The sequence below is a fragment of the Gallinula chloropus genome (assembly GCF_964237585.1).
Source record: "Gallinula chloropus genome assembly, chromosome: 10".
In the NCBI taxonomy this organism is placed as follows: domain Eukaryota; kingdom Metazoa; phylum Chordata; class Aves; order Gruiformes; family Rallidae; genus Gallinula; species Gallinula chloropus.
Genome location: NC_140095.1, coordinates 6,207,739 through 6,225,349, shown reverse-complemented (window position 1 = coordinate 6,225,349; position 17,611 = coordinate 6,207,739). Strand labels below are relative to the sequence as shown.

At 45.6% G+C, this 17,611-nt stretch overlaps 1 protein-coding gene across 1 annotated transcript in view; it reads left to right on the top strand.

Moving 5' to 3' along the window:
- The window catches only part of SLIT3 (slit guidance ligand 3), a gene marked incomplete at its 5' end in the record, with an annotated part of 502,705 nt that overhangs the window by 463,947 nt on the left and 21,147 nt on the right, over positions 1–17,611 (top strand). Inside the window, 4 exons of the mRNA XM_084268563.1 lie at positions 2,200–2,293; positions 7,833–7,970; positions 14,855–15,095; positions 17,450–17,580. Of these exons, the coding sequence (XP_084124689.1) occupies positions 2,200–2,293; positions 7,833–7,970; positions 14,855–15,095; positions 17,450–17,580 (604 nt within the window). The remainder of the gene's footprint in view (positions 1–2,199; positions 2,294–7,832; positions 7,971–14,854; positions 15,096–17,449; positions 17,581–17,611) is intronic.

Genomic DNA, 17,611 nt, shown 5'->3' with positions numbered 1-17,611 from the left:
TCTTCTTTTAAGAAAATAAATAGAAACTTCAAAAGCATATATTGACCATTTTTAGTGAGAGGATAGTTGAAGGCATCTATCCACACCATATTCAGTTATTAAATGATTAAATGGCCTTCCAAAAATATTTCAAGCTTTAGATCGTTGAGTTCTTTTCATGTCACCAGCCAGTTACTTTTTTCCCCCCCCTGTTTATTTTCACATCAGATTTGTAGCACACAAGAGACATGAGGAATACCAACAGGGCAAACTGGCAAGCTGTCCAAGCATTGTAGCGAGTTCTGACCTGCTTGTGTCCATGTCTGTGCAGAGGCCAAGGGCGTTGCTTTGCCTGTTAGTATTTGGGAGGGTTGCTGGGCTGTGGATTTGGGAATTGCTTAGTTAGCAGAGCTGTCTCCAGTTCTGCCACCTCAAAAATGTGTTAATGGCTGACCCAATGACAGCCATGCTCGTATTTGTAAGACCTGAACATGTCTAGTTGCTTTTGAGGAGTAAGAAAGTACAATGGCAAGCCTTGAGTCCAGACAATGTTCTGTTTCCCTGGTTCCCATGGATTTGCAGCATTGGATTTCATTCGCATGTCCTCCTTCCTGAGCTGAATACATGCATTACATTTGCCCAAGCTTTGTCCAGGGCTGTAAAATGGCTTGGTGGTTTTTAATAGTGATGGCTTCCTGGGATTCCTTGGCTCCAGATGGAATTGGTTGTCTTATACTAAGAACAATAAACTGTCCACTGCAGATTGCCATGCCAGACTTCTCCAGTACTGCCAAGCCCAGCACAGTAAAAGTCATGAGGGTATGTGTGCCACCTGAATGCTGGGTTTGGGAGCTGGAGATGTAGGAGAAACCACCTGAAGAGGAGGAGATATGGGGCTCTTACCGACTTAAGCCATACCTGTTACCACCAAAGTCATCCTCAAAATTGTGCTGTCATCCCTGCCAGATCACAAGAGTGATGGCAGATGGACAGTTCTGATTTGTGTTTTCCATCTGAATTTTGATCTTTGTGGTTTCCTTGGCTTGTGCTTTCAAGTGTTTCTGAGTAGCCACCTCAGTCAGAAACGTAAGGATTTTTGAAACTGGAGTTTCTCACAAGACAGGTGGAGCTGCAGCTTCAAGAAAATACTGCAAAAACATCGCTGTTCCCCCAGTGCCTCCCACATTATCCCTTTTCCCACACTATCCACGTGGCTTGTTGCTCATGTGATGGTATGTATCATCTACAGGCACGCACACAAAATATGCATAACCCCGAAACCCTGCAGATGTGGTGTTCTGGTATAGCTGCGTGGGGGACTTTGGGACTGCAGCTTTTGGGAGTTTCCATGTTGAGGGGGCCTGACCTTTGCTTTTCCTGCAAGGCCCTGGGAGGTGTGGGGTAGGTTTCTGTTGGTTTCTTGGGAAGGCAAAGATTTCTGTGGTCTTTGGCTGGATCTCAAATCCTGGGGTACTGAAGTGTGACCTAATAATTTAGAACTCAGAGAAGGGTGGTAATTTAAATAAACTATCTGGTTTTGAACATTCTAGAACTATTAATTATTAAAATTTATACAAATCCAGGGAGGTGCATGGCATGTAACACACCTAGAAACAGCTGAGTTGAGCTTACATGTGATGGGTGTTTTTCTGAAAAGACATCATCTCCTGTGAGCACAATAGAGCTAGTACTTTTTTATAAATAGTGAATGTTTTATAATTGCATGCAGCCCTAAAGCTGGTTCCTATTATTGAGAGTCACAGAGGTTTTGGGGGGGAGGGCTTGTGGGTTGTTGTTCTTTTCCAAAACGATGTCCAATCAGCTTCTTTGGCAGAGTATTAACTATGGCTAAAATATGTTTCAGTGTGAAAATGTTACAGTCTAATGAGCCACTTCACTTCTGTGTCACTTTCTTGCTTTGATATAAGAGGTTCTGGGTCAGGAACTGCCCATTTGATCCTTAGTCTGTCGCCAAGTGGAGTTTATGTGTCATTGCTTTTGAAACCAGCCTTTCAAATTCATGTGATAGAAACAGTGCAGTCACCAGAGGTCAAAGGAGCCCAATTTAATGACATCTCACGTGCCCTCACAAGCAATGTTGTCATTTCCTGCTCAACTCTCCATTTAGGAGGCTTCACCATCCCTTGAACATCATGGTTGGAGCTGCTTCAGCATTGTCCAAGTGGTGTTACAGCTTTATTGCTTTCTCTTTTCCCTCAGGTGAACTGTGTGATGAGGTGATTAACCACTGCGTTCCTGATCTAAATCCGTGCCAGCATGAGTCCAAATGTCTTCCCCTTGACAAAGGAACCAAGTAAGTGTACATGTATGTTGGTCTCCACACACTGGGCAGATCCATACATAGGCTTGACTAGGATTGAACTGGCAATGAGTTTGGGGGAGAAGTCATCAAAATCAGTGCAAATAGTGCAAGACTACTTATACTTCATATGCTGTTACGGTTTAATTTTAATGTAACCAGACTGTAGTTTCACAGAATCCCAGAACAGTGGGGGTTGGAAGGGACCTCTGGAAGTCATCTAGTCCAATCCCCAGCTAAAGCAGGGTCACCTCCAGCAGGCTGCATAGAAGAGTGTCCGGGTGGGCTTTGAATCTCTACAGAGAAGGAGACTCCACACCTCTCTGGGCAGCCTGTCCCCAGGGCTCTGTCACTCTCAAACTGAAGAAATCTGGGGGCTTTTTTCAAGGTTTCCTTGAAAATAATGGATGTACCCCCAGAGCAGAGAAATTACTCTGTAATAGAACATGGCAAAAGGAGTACTTCTGGAAGAGTTACTGCAGAGTGCCTTATCCTGCATCAGAAGCAAAGGACACTTCCCTTACACATTCTTTAGGGCATCCATCAATTCAAGCAGCATAACAGGAGCCTTAACAGATGTAACTCAGCCCTCCTCAGCCTGTGTTGGCTTAATGTTTAAATCCCAGTCCCTGTTGTAACTACTGAGAAAGGAAAGATAAACGTGGCCAGAGCATAAAGCTGGGGGCCAATTTTCAGTTGTATTCGCACTTCAGCAGTTGTCTTCTGAGAGAGCTCATGGTCTTGGGGTCCACTGGCAAAGGCCATCCTTGGCCATGCTGGGGCTTCTCTCACTGCACTTCCTCACCTCAGCAGAAAACAGCTGAACCAGATGTCTCTCACTCGGGAGACACCTTCTTCTGTTGAAGAAGAGGTGAGTCTCTTGTGCTTGCCTGTGTGGATTGGAATGACACTGACTGTTTCCCAGGGGCAAAAGGGAGCCTCACATTTTAAATGGCAGTGCAAGAGCTGGGGATCCAGGGTTTGGGGTGTTATGAGAGGCTCATTAGCAGCAATGGTCATCACTTGTCTGAAAAGGGAATTGCAGAACAATTTGGCAAATAGAGACAGTCAGCTGAAAATTCAAGCTCTGTGGAAAGCTTGTCAAGACAAGATCTTTGAATCAAAGAAGGAAAGGAGACAACTTGAAGAGAGTTCTGTGCAGCTGGGAGCTGTGTTCTGCACTTTCCACTAAGGCTGTTTCACAGCCACGATACAGTCCTGAGGCTCACCAGTTCCCTCCCAGGAGGGAGGGCTGGGCTTTTTGGGAGGGGTGCCCTCACCCAGCACAGCTAGTGTGTTGCAGGGTGGGATGGTAGCACTTTATGGTCTTCCTGGTAACTATCAATTGGCTTCAGATTGTGTCCTGTGAAGCAACCAGCATGTCAAACTAGTGTAAAGGCATAGAACGTTTCAGGGTAGTTAAAAGGAAGGAAACAAAAATTTTAGAGATGCTGACTATCCCAAGGGCAGCTGAATCTGTGCTAGTCAGTCAGTCAGTCTGTACAACTCAAGCCTTACGCTTGGGTGAAAAACCTCCAGGCAAAAATATTTCCAACTCGTGAGGAAAATGAAACTATTAAATTATTAGGACAGTTCGTGAAATGATGCTGAGGGACTGGATAAGGAGGTGTGTGCTGCTACATAAACAGTCCCTGATGGTCTTCCCTGCTTTCATTCCTAGTTAATCCATCATTCAGCTAATCCACTAGCTACATCATGTTATGAGGCAAAGGTTTGTACCTCAAATTACCTAATGCTGCTAGATGTATGAGGGGATGGAGATAACTGTGGTCCTGAGTGGTTTTACCCTTTCTGGAAGCATTTTCATACATCCCACCTAAAACATTTGAGTAACTAAGGCACTTTTTCCTTGCTTGCCTGCTAGAAAAATGTCCTTCACAGTGGGGCCATTAACTCACGAGGGAAGCCTAAATAACTACTTCTTAAATACTTTCTACTACTGTTTGTTGTGTTATTCTTCCTACTATTCAGAGAATGCTACAGAAAAATCTAGTATTTCTTTAGTACTTCTGTGCCATTTAGCTTTCTATCAGGCCAGTCTCGAGAGGTGAAGGAGTCTGCCCAGCCTTGAATGTAGATTTGTCCAAGTATTGCTTTTTCTTTCATGCTTTAGTTTCACCAACCCGTCAGAAAAGGGCTGAAAGCCCTCAGCACCTTTTGCAGTGATGTGTGGTTGCTGCTGGATCTTTGAAAATCACAACCACCTCTGGTCCCATGTGGTTGGTGATCCCTTGAGCAGTCTGATGTATGTGCCACACATTTAGCACATAACTGTGCAGTATAGTGCCACATGCAGAATGAGCCAGGCTCATGCACCAGTCCTCTGCTCTGCTTCCAGAGGTGGGGAGTATTAGTGGCAGGATCCAGGCTTGTTCCCAAGCTGACCTTCCACTCATCAAGTTTGTGCCCTGGGCATGTGAGTAGGACACACCAGTGAAGAGTATCATAGCCGCAAGGACGCAAGTCCAACACAAGCCTGTCTGTCCTGCCTTCAGCTGTGGTCTGTCTGCAACTCTGCAGAGGGAGAAAAGATGACAAAGGGGAAAAAAAAGGAAGGCAAGTTATTTATTGATACGGGGAGGGAAATTCCATTCTGGCCCTGCAATAGGAGCCATGATTCACGGCTTTAATACAGCAGACATTGAGTGCATGCAGATGCAAATCCCCTCGGACAGGCCAACGTTGGAAATACCACAAGACATGTTTTTAGGCTCTCCCTAATACTGGGAATGTTGCCATCACTGCAAGGCTGTAGCAGAAAACAAGATTTCAACTCTACTGGTGTCAGATGGTCACTGGGAGATGAGGTAACTGACCTAATCACGTAAATTAATCTCTTCCCAGGATTTGAATGTGAATATTATGCATTATTTGAATGTGCTGCCTTCTTTACTGCACACGTTTACTGAAGCTCAGTCACTTGCTGGCACTATGTGGGATAGGGACAGAGTGAACCTGCCATCACTCCCTGATAGAGGAGACCTTGGGTTTCCAGGAGGAGGCTGGGTGAGGCGCTTGTGTGGCTGAGTTTCCTACCTGCTATACTCTGGGCATGGAGTTCTGGTAGCTTCAGCCTAGATGTGACACATGAAGAGCTCAGAGATGATTGACCCTAAAGGAATTCCATGTTTGTAAAGGGAAAGCCAAGACTGGAAGGAAACTGGACTATTCCAGTGTGTGTTTGGCTGCACAGAGCTCTTTGCTTTCTAAGCTGAAATTGCAGGTGGCTTTCCTCACTTCCAGCCTCCACAACGTTATTGTGCTGTTACTGTAGAAGAAGAGTAGCTTTCTGTATGCCAGAAAACAGAACAAAACAAAGCTCAACAAAAAAATACCACTTAACACAATGAAATTACTTCTAAAAAAATAACTTCAGGAAAGGAGCGTGTTTTTCCATTCACTGTATTGATGTTGGAGCATGGTATAAATATACTTTATTATTCTAAAGCTTGGAATTATTACCTGACAGCTTAAAATGCTGATTTAATGCAGCCCTGCAGAGAAAAGTAGTGGTTCTGTCATTACTGAGATAGCCAATACACATCATAAAATTGATGCATGGCAGCCCCGAATAAGGAACTGCACATCGTTCATTATTACATCACTTTATATTAGGACTGCAGGGATCAATAAAAAGCAACAGGATTAAATGCTGCCAATTACCCCTACCAAGTCTTTTGATTGACGTTATTTGCTCGCAGGTCTGACTAAAGCATTGCCAGGAAATGTTGCCCACTTCTGACAGATTGGGAAAGGAACACGTTTTGGGTTTCCTCTGTTTGATTGTCTCTGTTATGTTAATCAGGGTATTCCCTGAGCCACAGAGGTGTAAAAAAGGGAATTCAGGTGTGCAGCACTGGAAGCATCCTGTGGCTGCAGAGGGTTGTGGTGGGGACCTCTCCTGTAGTGAGCATGGAGAAAGAAAGTAGCATTATGCAGCCTACAGCCCATGGGTTGGGGAGCTCTGCCCTGTGTCCTCCTTTTTTAGCCAGTCACAAGCTTCGAAAGGGAGATTGGAGGTCACATTCTTCCCAGTACTTCAGCTAGGTGGTTGCTGGAGCCCTGGTGCTGTGGCAGCCCTTCTCTGGTCATCAGCACACCCAGGGTCTGTTGGTGCACTCTGGCAAGCTTCCCCCACCGTGCTGCCTTGCCCTGATGGCTAGGGAGCAGCCAGGAGCCAAAACACAGTGTCTCTCAACACTCAGCTCAACACAGTGACTGCTGCCTGGAAAGTGGAAATATCTTTCCTCATCAGTTCCCATGTGTCTGGTTCCGCTGAAGAGGTTTTTTCCCAAGGAGCCTCCTCCTGCACTTACCCCACCAGGCTGCTGGCAGGTAGGAGGAGGAAACAAGCGGAGTAGGTTGGTGGAGCAGCAGTTTTCTCCTGATGCTGCCTCCATCAACTTTATGATGTCTTTCCTCATCCAGCTCTCAGTGGCAAGCATACTGGGTCCAAACAAGGGGCTCTAGCAAGAGCACAGACCTCTTTTTTTATTGCTGAAGTTAACTGTAGCTCTTCCCTTGTTTTGGTTTAAGTGATGTGCCTTTTGTTTTCCAGATGTGCAGTAACATGCAGCTGGGAGGAGTAAAATGTGTTTTATGGACTAAAGTATGCTCATGACTAAACATTGTCTACATTGTAGATTCAAAAAGTTGTTCAGCAGTCCCAAAAGATCTGTTCCAAGTCAGAGACTTTGGGATGCATTTTCTATTGTCAGGTTATAAACGTCTGCAGGGCTCGTAATAGAAATGCTGATACAGCCTTTGTACAACAAACTTGAGAATGTGTAAAACAAAGCAAAAAGCCAGCGTCACCAGGTTTGGGTGCATCCTGTTGCATTGCTCCTATGGATGGTGGTGCCCCATAGCAGGAGGTACATGCTTCACCTGCACGTCACCATGGGAAAGGACAGGCTTCAAAGCCAACATTCCATGGTTTGCAGCAACATTTGCTGTGCCTTGCGAATGGATGGCATACAGGTGGAGATCTCAGAACTATGGTCTTCTGCTTTGAATTGGCTGAGTTTTACGACTTGCCTGCAGATCACTTCTATTTGGAAAGTAGAGCCTTACTGTGCTCGGTGTAGCTGCACGGGGCCAACTCCAGACACTCAGCAGCATGCAGACATGGGCAGAGTCATAGTCTGAGACACCAGAGCAACTGCCCTTGCAGAATATTGCCCTTTGAGTCTGTAAGGTTAGGGAAGATGTTGTCATCTTTAGCATAATTGGGAGGCCACTACATGAGTACACTTCTCCACAGACTTGGCTGAGGAAATACAGTAGTGTGGTAATGCTTTGCTCAGCTTGAATTCAAGCAGATTGCAGAACCTCAGCTGCAGACTGATGGGAGGGACTGGAGAGTTTCTGAGGGCAGGAACTGTGCTTGATGTTTCCAGGAATAATTGCTAACACCTTTCCATCTCGAATCAGACTGGTGCTAGGCTGCCTGCGTGTGCTATTGTTGTGAATGTTGAAACAAGCTATTAACAGTGATCTCCCTGCATTTCAGATGCGAGTGCTTGCCGGGTTACAGTGGAAAACACTGTGAAATAGATGATGATGACTGCGTGGGCCATAAGTGTCGCCATGGAGCTGCCTGCGTAGATGCAGTCAATGGCTACACCTGCGTCTGTCCTCAGGGTTTCAGGTACGTGAGAGTCAGCTCCTCCTCCAGACTGTGCAGAGGGTGGGGGCACCTTCTTTAATTGCTGTCATCCTCAGAGATAAGCAGCCCCTAGATAGGGTATCGATCCGTCATTCCTAGGTGAAAGGATGGCTCAGATGGATGCCTCAAGTCTTGTGGCTGAAGTAGGTCTTAATGAGTTAACTCAATACAGGGGATTGATGATTCCTGCTTTGAAAACAGCAATTTGCCCTTTGTGCAGAGCTGTGTTAGCCTGTCTGCCTGCCCCGGCCTTTGCTGGTAAAACACTAGGTACCGCGCTCCCATCAATCTACAGAGATAAACGCTGCGTGCACCAGAGTGAGCAAAGATAGCAAAATTACACATATGGACCCTCAAAGCTGGCTGCCACAAAACATGAGCCTGAAGGGTTTGGGCCAGTATCTCAGGGCCTGTCAGATGGGCTCAGCACGATTTGGGCTGTAAATTTCCAGTGTCAGATTCTGACAGCTGCCAATATATCCGACTCCTGGAGATCTCTCTGTCTGTCAAAGATAAGTGTGCTGCTCCAAATGGATTCACTAATCATTGCCTGAGGCTGGATACTGGCTTCCTTCCAGCTAAACCTTTTCTGTGTTTGAAATACACACATGAGACAAAGAAGGAGTACCTGAAGAGATCAGTCTTGACAAAGCAGAAATTGCATGAACACTTACAAATCATTCTCTCTGCTTTGTATCTGCAACTGTTTTCATTCTTCTTGCTTTCATCTTTGCTGGTTTGGGGGGTTTTTTACCCTCTCAACACACATTTTTATTGCAAAGCAGACAGACTTCCCTGAATAGGCAATGATATATAACATGATGTCAGCCCATAGTTTCACAGAATCAGACTTGTTATTTGCAGGATATCAGATATCCTCTGAATTTCAAATTCAAACCCTCTCCTCTGTGTTTCATTCTCTGCTTCAATCCCTGTGACAGCCTTAGGGATCTTGCAGATCAGTGACTGGAAAGGATAACAAGGGGCTTGTCCCATGGTGGGATTGTAAAATGCTCACTGTTATCTAATAGTTAGAGTTGAGAAATCGGATTGCAAAGCTGTGTCTGGAGTCAAGGGTAACTCAAGCCTGTGGTCAGACAGCAGTGACTTGGATGCTTCTGCATCAGGTCCTCTGGCTTTTAAGGCACATCATCACTAGAAAGTGATGAGCGTTTTTTTCCCAGGAAGGCAGGGTCACAATGTTTGGCAGAGATGTTTTGAGTTGTGACAGCTGACCAGAGCAGCGCAGGCAGGTGGAAGCCTGTCCTAGGTCCCTTCCTGTGTACAATTTGGGCAGTGCCGTGGGTTGGCTGATTTCATATCAGGGACTTCAAGAGAAGAATCTGGAACAGCACAGCCTGCTCCCTTACTCAAACGAGGGGGCTTTATTCCACTATGAGTCCTCCAAGAATAGGCAACATCTTTCTATGCAAAGTTCCAAAACTCTATTACTAGGTTAGACAGCACTTCATAGCTTCATAGCTCAATGTAGACTTGGGTGAGGAAAGTAATCCTGCTGCCTGTCAGTAGCAGAGCCAGGATTAATATGAGGTTCCTGTTTGCTTTCTTTTTGTTACACTGGTCTGAGCCACCTTCCTAAATCCCCTGCGCGAGATGCAAGGGAGCCAAGGGTCTTTTAGGAGGAAATCATCGTGGTGGGCACAAACAGTGTCCTTTGCCAAGGCAGAGAGCAAGCTGAATTCCCTTGTGTTCTCCATGCAGAATAGTCCTTGATCTTGTTTGATTTCAGGATTAGAATTCCGCTAACAAAATACCATCTGCTTACTATTCTTTCCATGACTCCAGTAGTTTAAAGACCCACTGCTCTGAAGGAGGATCTGATTTTTTCCCCCTTTTAAGATTGCAATTGCAAAGATGATGATTGACAGAGTTCGGGTTTCTGATGTTCAGTGTTATAGATTCAGCTGCTCACAGAGCGTGCCTCCGGCACTGGGCTGTGCAGCAAGAAGATAACTGCAAGCACTTGAAGGCTGCAAATATCAATGGAAAGGAGAGAACACAAGGGTGGTCTGACAAAGGTAACAAGGAGACCTAGGATGATGATTAACAAAGTTTTTGGTGAAGTATCAGGAATCATTTCTCAGCAGTAGGTTTGCAGTGACCGCCCAGTTCTCTGGAGTTTGTGCTGGTGTAATAAATGCACAGCCCTGTAACAATTTTCTGGCTGTCACTATGCTGTATGTCAAAGCTGCCTGGAGTCACACATTAATAAGGACGTTAAGACTTAGATCCTCGCACGGCTGAACAAATGGCACTTAACAGTGTAGGAACTCATATGCACCTCTGAGGGCAGCCCCAAAATCCCTAGGACCAACACGCACACACCTCTCTTCCCACCTTAGCATTTCCTACCCACTGCTCGTGTGTAGTTCCCCACACAGCGCCTTTCCTTATCGCTCTGCAACCTTCTGTGACTACACAATACACTTCCTTCCTGAAAAGTTTTCAGTGTTTTCTTCCCAAAATAGCATTCATTTACCCCCTGCAGATGAAGCCATTTTTGAGGATTTGTGAATCCCATCGGGTAAAACCTAACTTATCAAGCCTTCCCTCTAGCAATCAGCCTCACAGTAGTGCTGTCCTGATGAATGTTGCTCTGGTGGGGAAGCGCACATTAAGGCTGCTGAGCTTGATAGAAAGCGCTGTTCCTCCTTGCTGTAGATGCTTCAGAGTTCCCCACTGGGATAGTTTGCTGTAAGAAACTCAGCAGTGATTATTTAAATAAATGAGATTGAACCAGGCAGAATGGGCTTGGCCAAGCTATGCAAGTCAGGCTGTGCTCCACATTCCACTGCTGGGGAAATAAACAGTATTCATTATTTCTAAAAATAGATTTTTTAAAAATATTTTTAAATAAAGAAAAAAAGGCCTTGACAGACACTGTAGCTAATGTCTCTTCGGGATGCCAGGAGCAGGGCAGCTGCACTTGTAAAGCCACCCACTGAAGGGGTTCCATGGTGCAGGAGCCAGACTGGGAAGTTGGGGTGTCGTTCAGAGCAGTGCCAGGCACAGACACGCTGGCTTCTTGCAACATTTGCTTCCCGTTAGCAGAGGCTGTTGTGGGTCACATGGATTTTTTTATTATTATTATTTTTAACTTCCATGAAATTAGAATTATATACACTGAGTTTCCTTCAGCTTTTTAGTTGTTGCTCACAGACAAAACAAAACGTTTGGCATTAGGTAGAACAAAGCCAACAGGCTGGGTTAGCAATGCTCCTTTCTGCCAGTCACCTCTGGAGAACAAATTAGATTTGACATCAGGCCAGGGGTGACAGCCATCTGTGGGGCTGATCCCAGTTTGATCCCATTGCTGGCTGTCCTGATGTGTTTGGCAGCCAGCCCCAAAGCCCTGCGCTGGAGAGAGAGATGACACTCATAATGAAACCAGGCTTTGAACGGGAAAGTGCTCCCGTCGGGCAGCCTGCTTTGGTGCCTGGCAGCAGCGGGGACGTGGGGCTGATGTGGCGTCAGCTCATCAGCTCCGGCTTGGTCTGACTGCTGTGCTGGTAGGCAGCTACCACAGTGCCTACCTTCAATTGGCAAGGATTGCTTTCTCTATATCTGTCTTCCCATGAGGTTGTTGCTGTTTTTAAGGCTTCCTGTGGTTTTTTTGAAAGGGGAATCCAAACCATCTCTTGCCCAGTGGTGCTGTGCCTCCCCCATGAGGTACTGTGCTCACCCCCCAGGAATGGGGTGACCTCTGGGGCTCTCCCAAGAAACTGCAGCAAAGTGTCTCACTCAGGAAGCAAAGTCTTTCAGTCTATAAATAATGCAGAGTTTAGGTGTGTTCACAAAGAAATGTTCCCAAGAACAAATTTACTTTGAGAAACGTATCAGACTGAGCAAAGACAACTGTTTCCCATATGCAGCTATTGCCCCATGCCATTCTGCCTGCTGTGCTCCCATTTCCACGGCTGCCCACAGCAGCCTGAACGCTGTACTGACCCTGTGTGTCCCCTCCGGATACTCCTTGGAGCAAAGCAAACGGAGTCTATTGATCAGCAGTATTGCCTGCCAGATTACACTTCTGAGATACCTGTATCTAAAGGGATAGATTGGCTTGTCCCTGTGAAAGATTCTGGTAGAGGATGCTTCTGTGCTGTTCTGGAAGAGTATATTTATCACTTGGCTGATGGGGAGCACTTTGCTTCCCTTCTCCTCCCCAAACCCTTTGCTGACTGTAACAGCAGCCTATGGCTGTGCCCACTCACAGCACCAAGAGTCACCCAGACAGTGAGGGGAGATGAGGGGTCCTCACTAACCACAGTGATGGGGCGTGGGGAGGCTGGCTGTGAAACATTGCTCCATCCTGTAGTAAATAAAGAAAGTTTAGGGCACTGAAAAGAGAAAAGTGTTGAAATGCAGTTTATCCTGAGAAGTACCAGGAGACATCCTGGCTGAGAAGGGACACCAGCATGTTTGTGTACACGAGCACAGCCAGCCCGAATGTGGCCGGAGCGGGACCAAACCCGCAGGGCACGCACACGTGAGGCCGGCGCAGCACTGGGCTTTAGGCCTTGAAACCCCCAGCCGTGTTGCCCACCCTCCTCATGCTTATTCCTGTGTAACAGATTTTTGATTGCCATACCCACATCACATGGACACAGCCACCACATACAGCTTTGGGCAGTTAAGCAGCTGGTTAGGGTGTTCTGTGCTGTGTAACGGCTTTGGGAAAGGAGAGCTTTTCTGGCCTCCTCCCAGGTGCCTACCCCAAATGTTTGTGTCTTTCAAGGCATTCTTCCAGTTTGCCTTTTGCTAAAGTAGCAATGTAAACCCATGTCTCTTCTCTCAGATGTGATAGAAAAGCAGAGCAACTCCATTGCTTGCGATGCAGTTCAGGGTTTAGACTGGCCCAGTTTTGTTGTGTCTTTCTCTCCCTTTTGTGTGGGAGAGGGTGGTGTGTGTTTGGGAGAACTAGGGCAGGGTGAGCTCTGGGTTCTCATTCACACAGTGCCAAAGACAGAGCTGTGATTCTCCATGCAGAATGGCACGTGAGAAAGTGGAAAAAAAGGAAAGCAGGGAAAGCAGCTGTCTCTGTTTCCTTCTGGCAGAGGCAGCAGGTTCTGGCCTCTGTGGCTAAGCAACATCAGTCTCAAGTACCTTGTGGTTGGTGTATTTGCTGTTCTTGCACAACCTGTATCAGTGCTACATACTGTAGGGTAACAGCTTGGGTTTCTGTTCTAATTGTATCTGGGAACGTTGCCTAGAAAATCACAGTTTCCATGTCTCACCTGCTTTGCTGGGGAGGAGTGAGGTTTTGGGCACTTGCTTTGCTTTCGTAAGGGTGCTACTATTGCACAAAGTGCTCCCTGAATGGCAGGAGACTCCTAGCAGGGCAAGTGGAATTTCACAGCTCCGGGGCTGGGCTGATGGGTTATTCGCTGGGTCTGCCACAGTCCTCTCCTGGTGAGCCCTCAGCCCCCATGCTGACAAACGCTGTGTGACACGGGCAGGCTGTGCGGGAGCTGGAGCCCACAGCCCTCACTGCAGCTATCCCCGCATCCCTGCTGCAGCACAGCCTGCAAGGCACGCCCCCGACTCGCCAATTTGTCATCATTTTAATTTCTACACATTTTCAAGCAGTCACAGAACTCGGAGCTAAGAGTTTATGTTCTCTCACCAGTACAAAGAGGGTTTGGACAGTGGTTGTCTTGAGAAATTTGGGGTGTAGGGGCAGGGGCATGCTGTGTGCAGCCAGGGAACCTGGCCCAGTCCCTTTGCAGTGCCCGTTGATGGCACAGGCCCCATGGGTGTGCTGGGCAGAGATGTTTCAGCTACTTTTTGCAGTTTAGTCTGACAACATGACATCACAGTGAAAGATGACGGCAGCTTTTTGTGCTTTCTCCCTTTTCCCTGCTCCTTCTCCTCTGGTGTCAGTTCTTCAGTGTAGCTGAGTCATTCCAGCAAATAAGGGGTGAAGCATGCAGCTGTGCCGAACCCCAGAAGGCAGCCTGGGGACTGAGCCACCGCTGCTCCCAGGAGATGTGCCCCTGGGACGTGTGGCTCCAAGCCTCAGAGGCTAGAGGTTCCAACATAGGGGTTTGGCTCAGCCTCTCATATAGTTCAGACTGAACCACAGCACTTTGCTCCAGCTCTGAGTATGATTCGATCTCACAAGTACTCAGATCTGGCATTTGTTTTTCAGATCCCTCTGGGAAATGTCCTTTCCTTTGCATTGTTCCTTTGCATTAGTCAGCTAAAATAAAGTTGATGATCCTGATGCTGTTAGAAACAACCAGTTCAGGGCAGCTGCCCATCAAATGGTGTGGGATCAGTGCATCGCTTCTGAACCTTTTTAGCAGTTGCCCATCTGTTGATGATACACTTGCTGATATACAGTACAGCAAGCAAGGAGGCTATAAGGAACACTAAAAATAGAGGATCTTCCCCTTGCTTACCACCAGCAGAAGCAGACTCAAGGCACAAAGCCTTGGGTGGGATTTTTAGCAGGGCAGTGGTGCATGTTTCTGGATGACAGGGAGAGCAGGTGAGGAAATTTCAGGTTTGAGCTTAAATGGCTCCCAGTTTTTGCTGGGAATGTCTGCATGGCACAGTGTGGGATGAAGCTATTTTAGACAGAGTGCTGTACCTTGCAGAGCTAAATAACCACTGTAGAGTGTGGTACAAATTGCTTTTGGGATGTGAACTGGCTCATTCAGATGGAGTGTGGGAATTTCAGTACAGCACTACGCTGGTCATCTTTCACGCAGCGAAGTGGGCACGTGGTAGCTGAATCTCAGTACCACAGCAGTAGTGTAACACCAGCATCTGAAAGTGTTTCCTGCCTTCAGAAAATAGTGATTGTTGTGGTGGCTTTGTCTTTGCTTTACCCTCTACAGTGGGCTTTTCTGTGAAACTCCTCCGCCGATGGTTCTGCTCCAGACGAGCCCCTGTGATAACTACGAGTGCCAGAACGGGGCCCAGTGCATCGTCGCGCACCACGAGCCCGTCTGCCGCTGCCTCGCTGGCTTTGCTGGGCAGAAGTGTGAGAAGCTCATCACAGTCAACTTTGTTGGGAAAGACTCCTATGTGGAGCTGCCATCAGCCAAAATTCGCCCTCAGGCAAACATCTCCCTCCAGGTACGTCAGGCACAACATCAGTTGCCAGCCCAGTGCTCTTCAAAGCAGTAATACATACACACGTAGATTTTCCTTTATCCTGAGGGAAGAGGATCTATTGACCAAGGTGCTGACAAAGTCAGAGACAGCTCATGAGTCACTTGTCTGCCCTAAAACTATCGAAACATTATACAGCACCGCTGGACCTTTGTGGACACGTATCCTGCCTCCAGAATCTCACCCCTGTCTCACTCCCAGACTGGCACCATAACTAGAAATGATTCAGGAAACCCCCACGTTGTCTTATTGATTTACAGCTTTGTGTTTCATCCTGTAGAAATTAGTGCTTAATATTAGGAGACTTATTAAAAGAGGCTGCTCTGAATGGCCTTGCCAGACAGTGTTTTGCTCACTCTTCCACTGTGCACATTCAGTAAAGGGCTTGGGGTTTTGTTACAGACTTGTTGTCACACCTTGGTTTGGGTTGAGGTGTAAGGCTCAGAAGGCAATGGAGCATAAATATCAAAGGTGCCATGACACCACTGTTGTCTTTGTGGTTGGGGATTCCTACTCCAATATGGTACTGAAGTGATTTGGAAGTTACTTGCATTCATAGTCTAGCAGGTATTAAACTGGTAATTTTTCCCCCCATGATATTTCAAAATAAATGAGGAAATCCTGCCTGGCTTTGTACTTTCTCTAATGAATAGATGTGTGGAGCACATATGTGACATGACACATCTCGCTCTTAGGCCATTGCTTGTTAATCTGGATTTTCTCTATGACAAACTATTCCTACAAATTAAGCATAACATTTCAAAAGGTACAAGAGGAAAACTCATCCCTGTATTGTTATTTCATTGTTTCTTTTCCCAGTTTGAAGAGACTGTTTTCCACAGTTGGAAATCGTACTCTACACTTACTTGATGGAGTTTGGTTGTAATTAAAACACCAATGTCAAGAGATGGGGAAAAGGGCCAAATTTCCACATTAGGAATAGATTTTTTAAATGCTGGTTCCCACAAAGTTTATTCTAATGAGAAAATTCTGTAATTAATATTTGTCTTTTCCTTAATAGCTTGAGTATACAGTTCACATGAAAACGAAGCTGATCCATGTATATTTGAAACTCCAGTTTTCCTTCAAAATTGCCTTTTATTTAATACCAGAAAAGAGATTCTAAAATATGGGCACTCTAAAATATGGGTCCCAAAGACTCCAAGGACTTTAGGTCAACCTTAGAGCTGAAAATCTGGACGTTGTCTTCACAAGCATACAAAACACATTACATCAGCCATAGCTTGAAGAATAAAACTGATTATTACAGAAAACACATGCAGATGACATTTTCACTTGTTTCCCAGGCTGAATATTATTCTTGCATCCAGTACTTAATCACTAGTGGATTAAAATTAGAATACAACTTCGATTATTAAGAACAGATAGAGGGAATCTTATTAAAGAGTGCTCAATTTAAAAAATTCTTTACAGGGAAAAGGGATGACAGTACTTAAATATACACATAAACATGTAAATATATATAAAAATGCAAACAGATTTTTAGATGTTCTGTTTAGTTTTGACATTTAATAGCCATTATAAAAAATAAGAAATCTCCCTAAATATAGACCCTGAAAATAACAGGCAGGTTGTATCCAAAAATCCCATTTTGTCTCTTTTTTTTCCCATACTACAGGGACATTTGAGAGCTGGCAACTGGGAAAGTAGAGTGCTTGTCTTTTGATTCAGTGTTAAAGATTTTTTTTTTCCTTGATACACATCAAAGCTACAGGGAGAAGGGCTATTCTATTCTTCCTGACTCTAAATGCCCCATTTGAACTCAGCATGACTTACTAATAATTCAGATTGAGTGAATAATTCATGGTTAAGCTAGATGTGGGGATAGGTCCTTCTTTCCATCTTTGTGTTCATAAAAAGTCTATGAACAGATCAGCACCTGCTGAAATTTGTTTGCTTGTAATTGTGACACACTCCTACTGCCAGAGTTGATTTTCTAAACCTCCACTTCAAGCCTGGGTAGCAGCTGAGGAATGAATTCATGTGCCGCCAAAAATACAGGAACACTCTATTGGCAGGGAGCAAATAAATAGCAGCTTTCACTTCTTGGAAAGCAGTTCTCATTTGAAATAAGGAGCTTTCCCTTAGCTGGACTCTGACCTGCTGGTGTATGAGCCCACTCAGTATCACCACCACCTTTTTATGTCTCGTGGCTCTTGCTCTCATTGTTGCTCATATATATTCTTTACTAAATGATACTTAAATTGCATATATGATCTTGGTTTGATTTTTAATATAAGTTTCTTTCTTTTCTAATTTTTTTAAAGCAACCTTACCTGGTTATTAATGTTTCACAGGTAGCAACAGACAAGGACAATGGCATCTTATTATACAAAGGAGACAATGATCCTTTGGCTCTGGAGTTGTACCAAGGACATGTGAGGCTCATCTACGACACCCTGAACTCGCCACCTACCACAGTGTACAGGTGAGTAGCTGAGCTCTACCGCGGCAGGCGA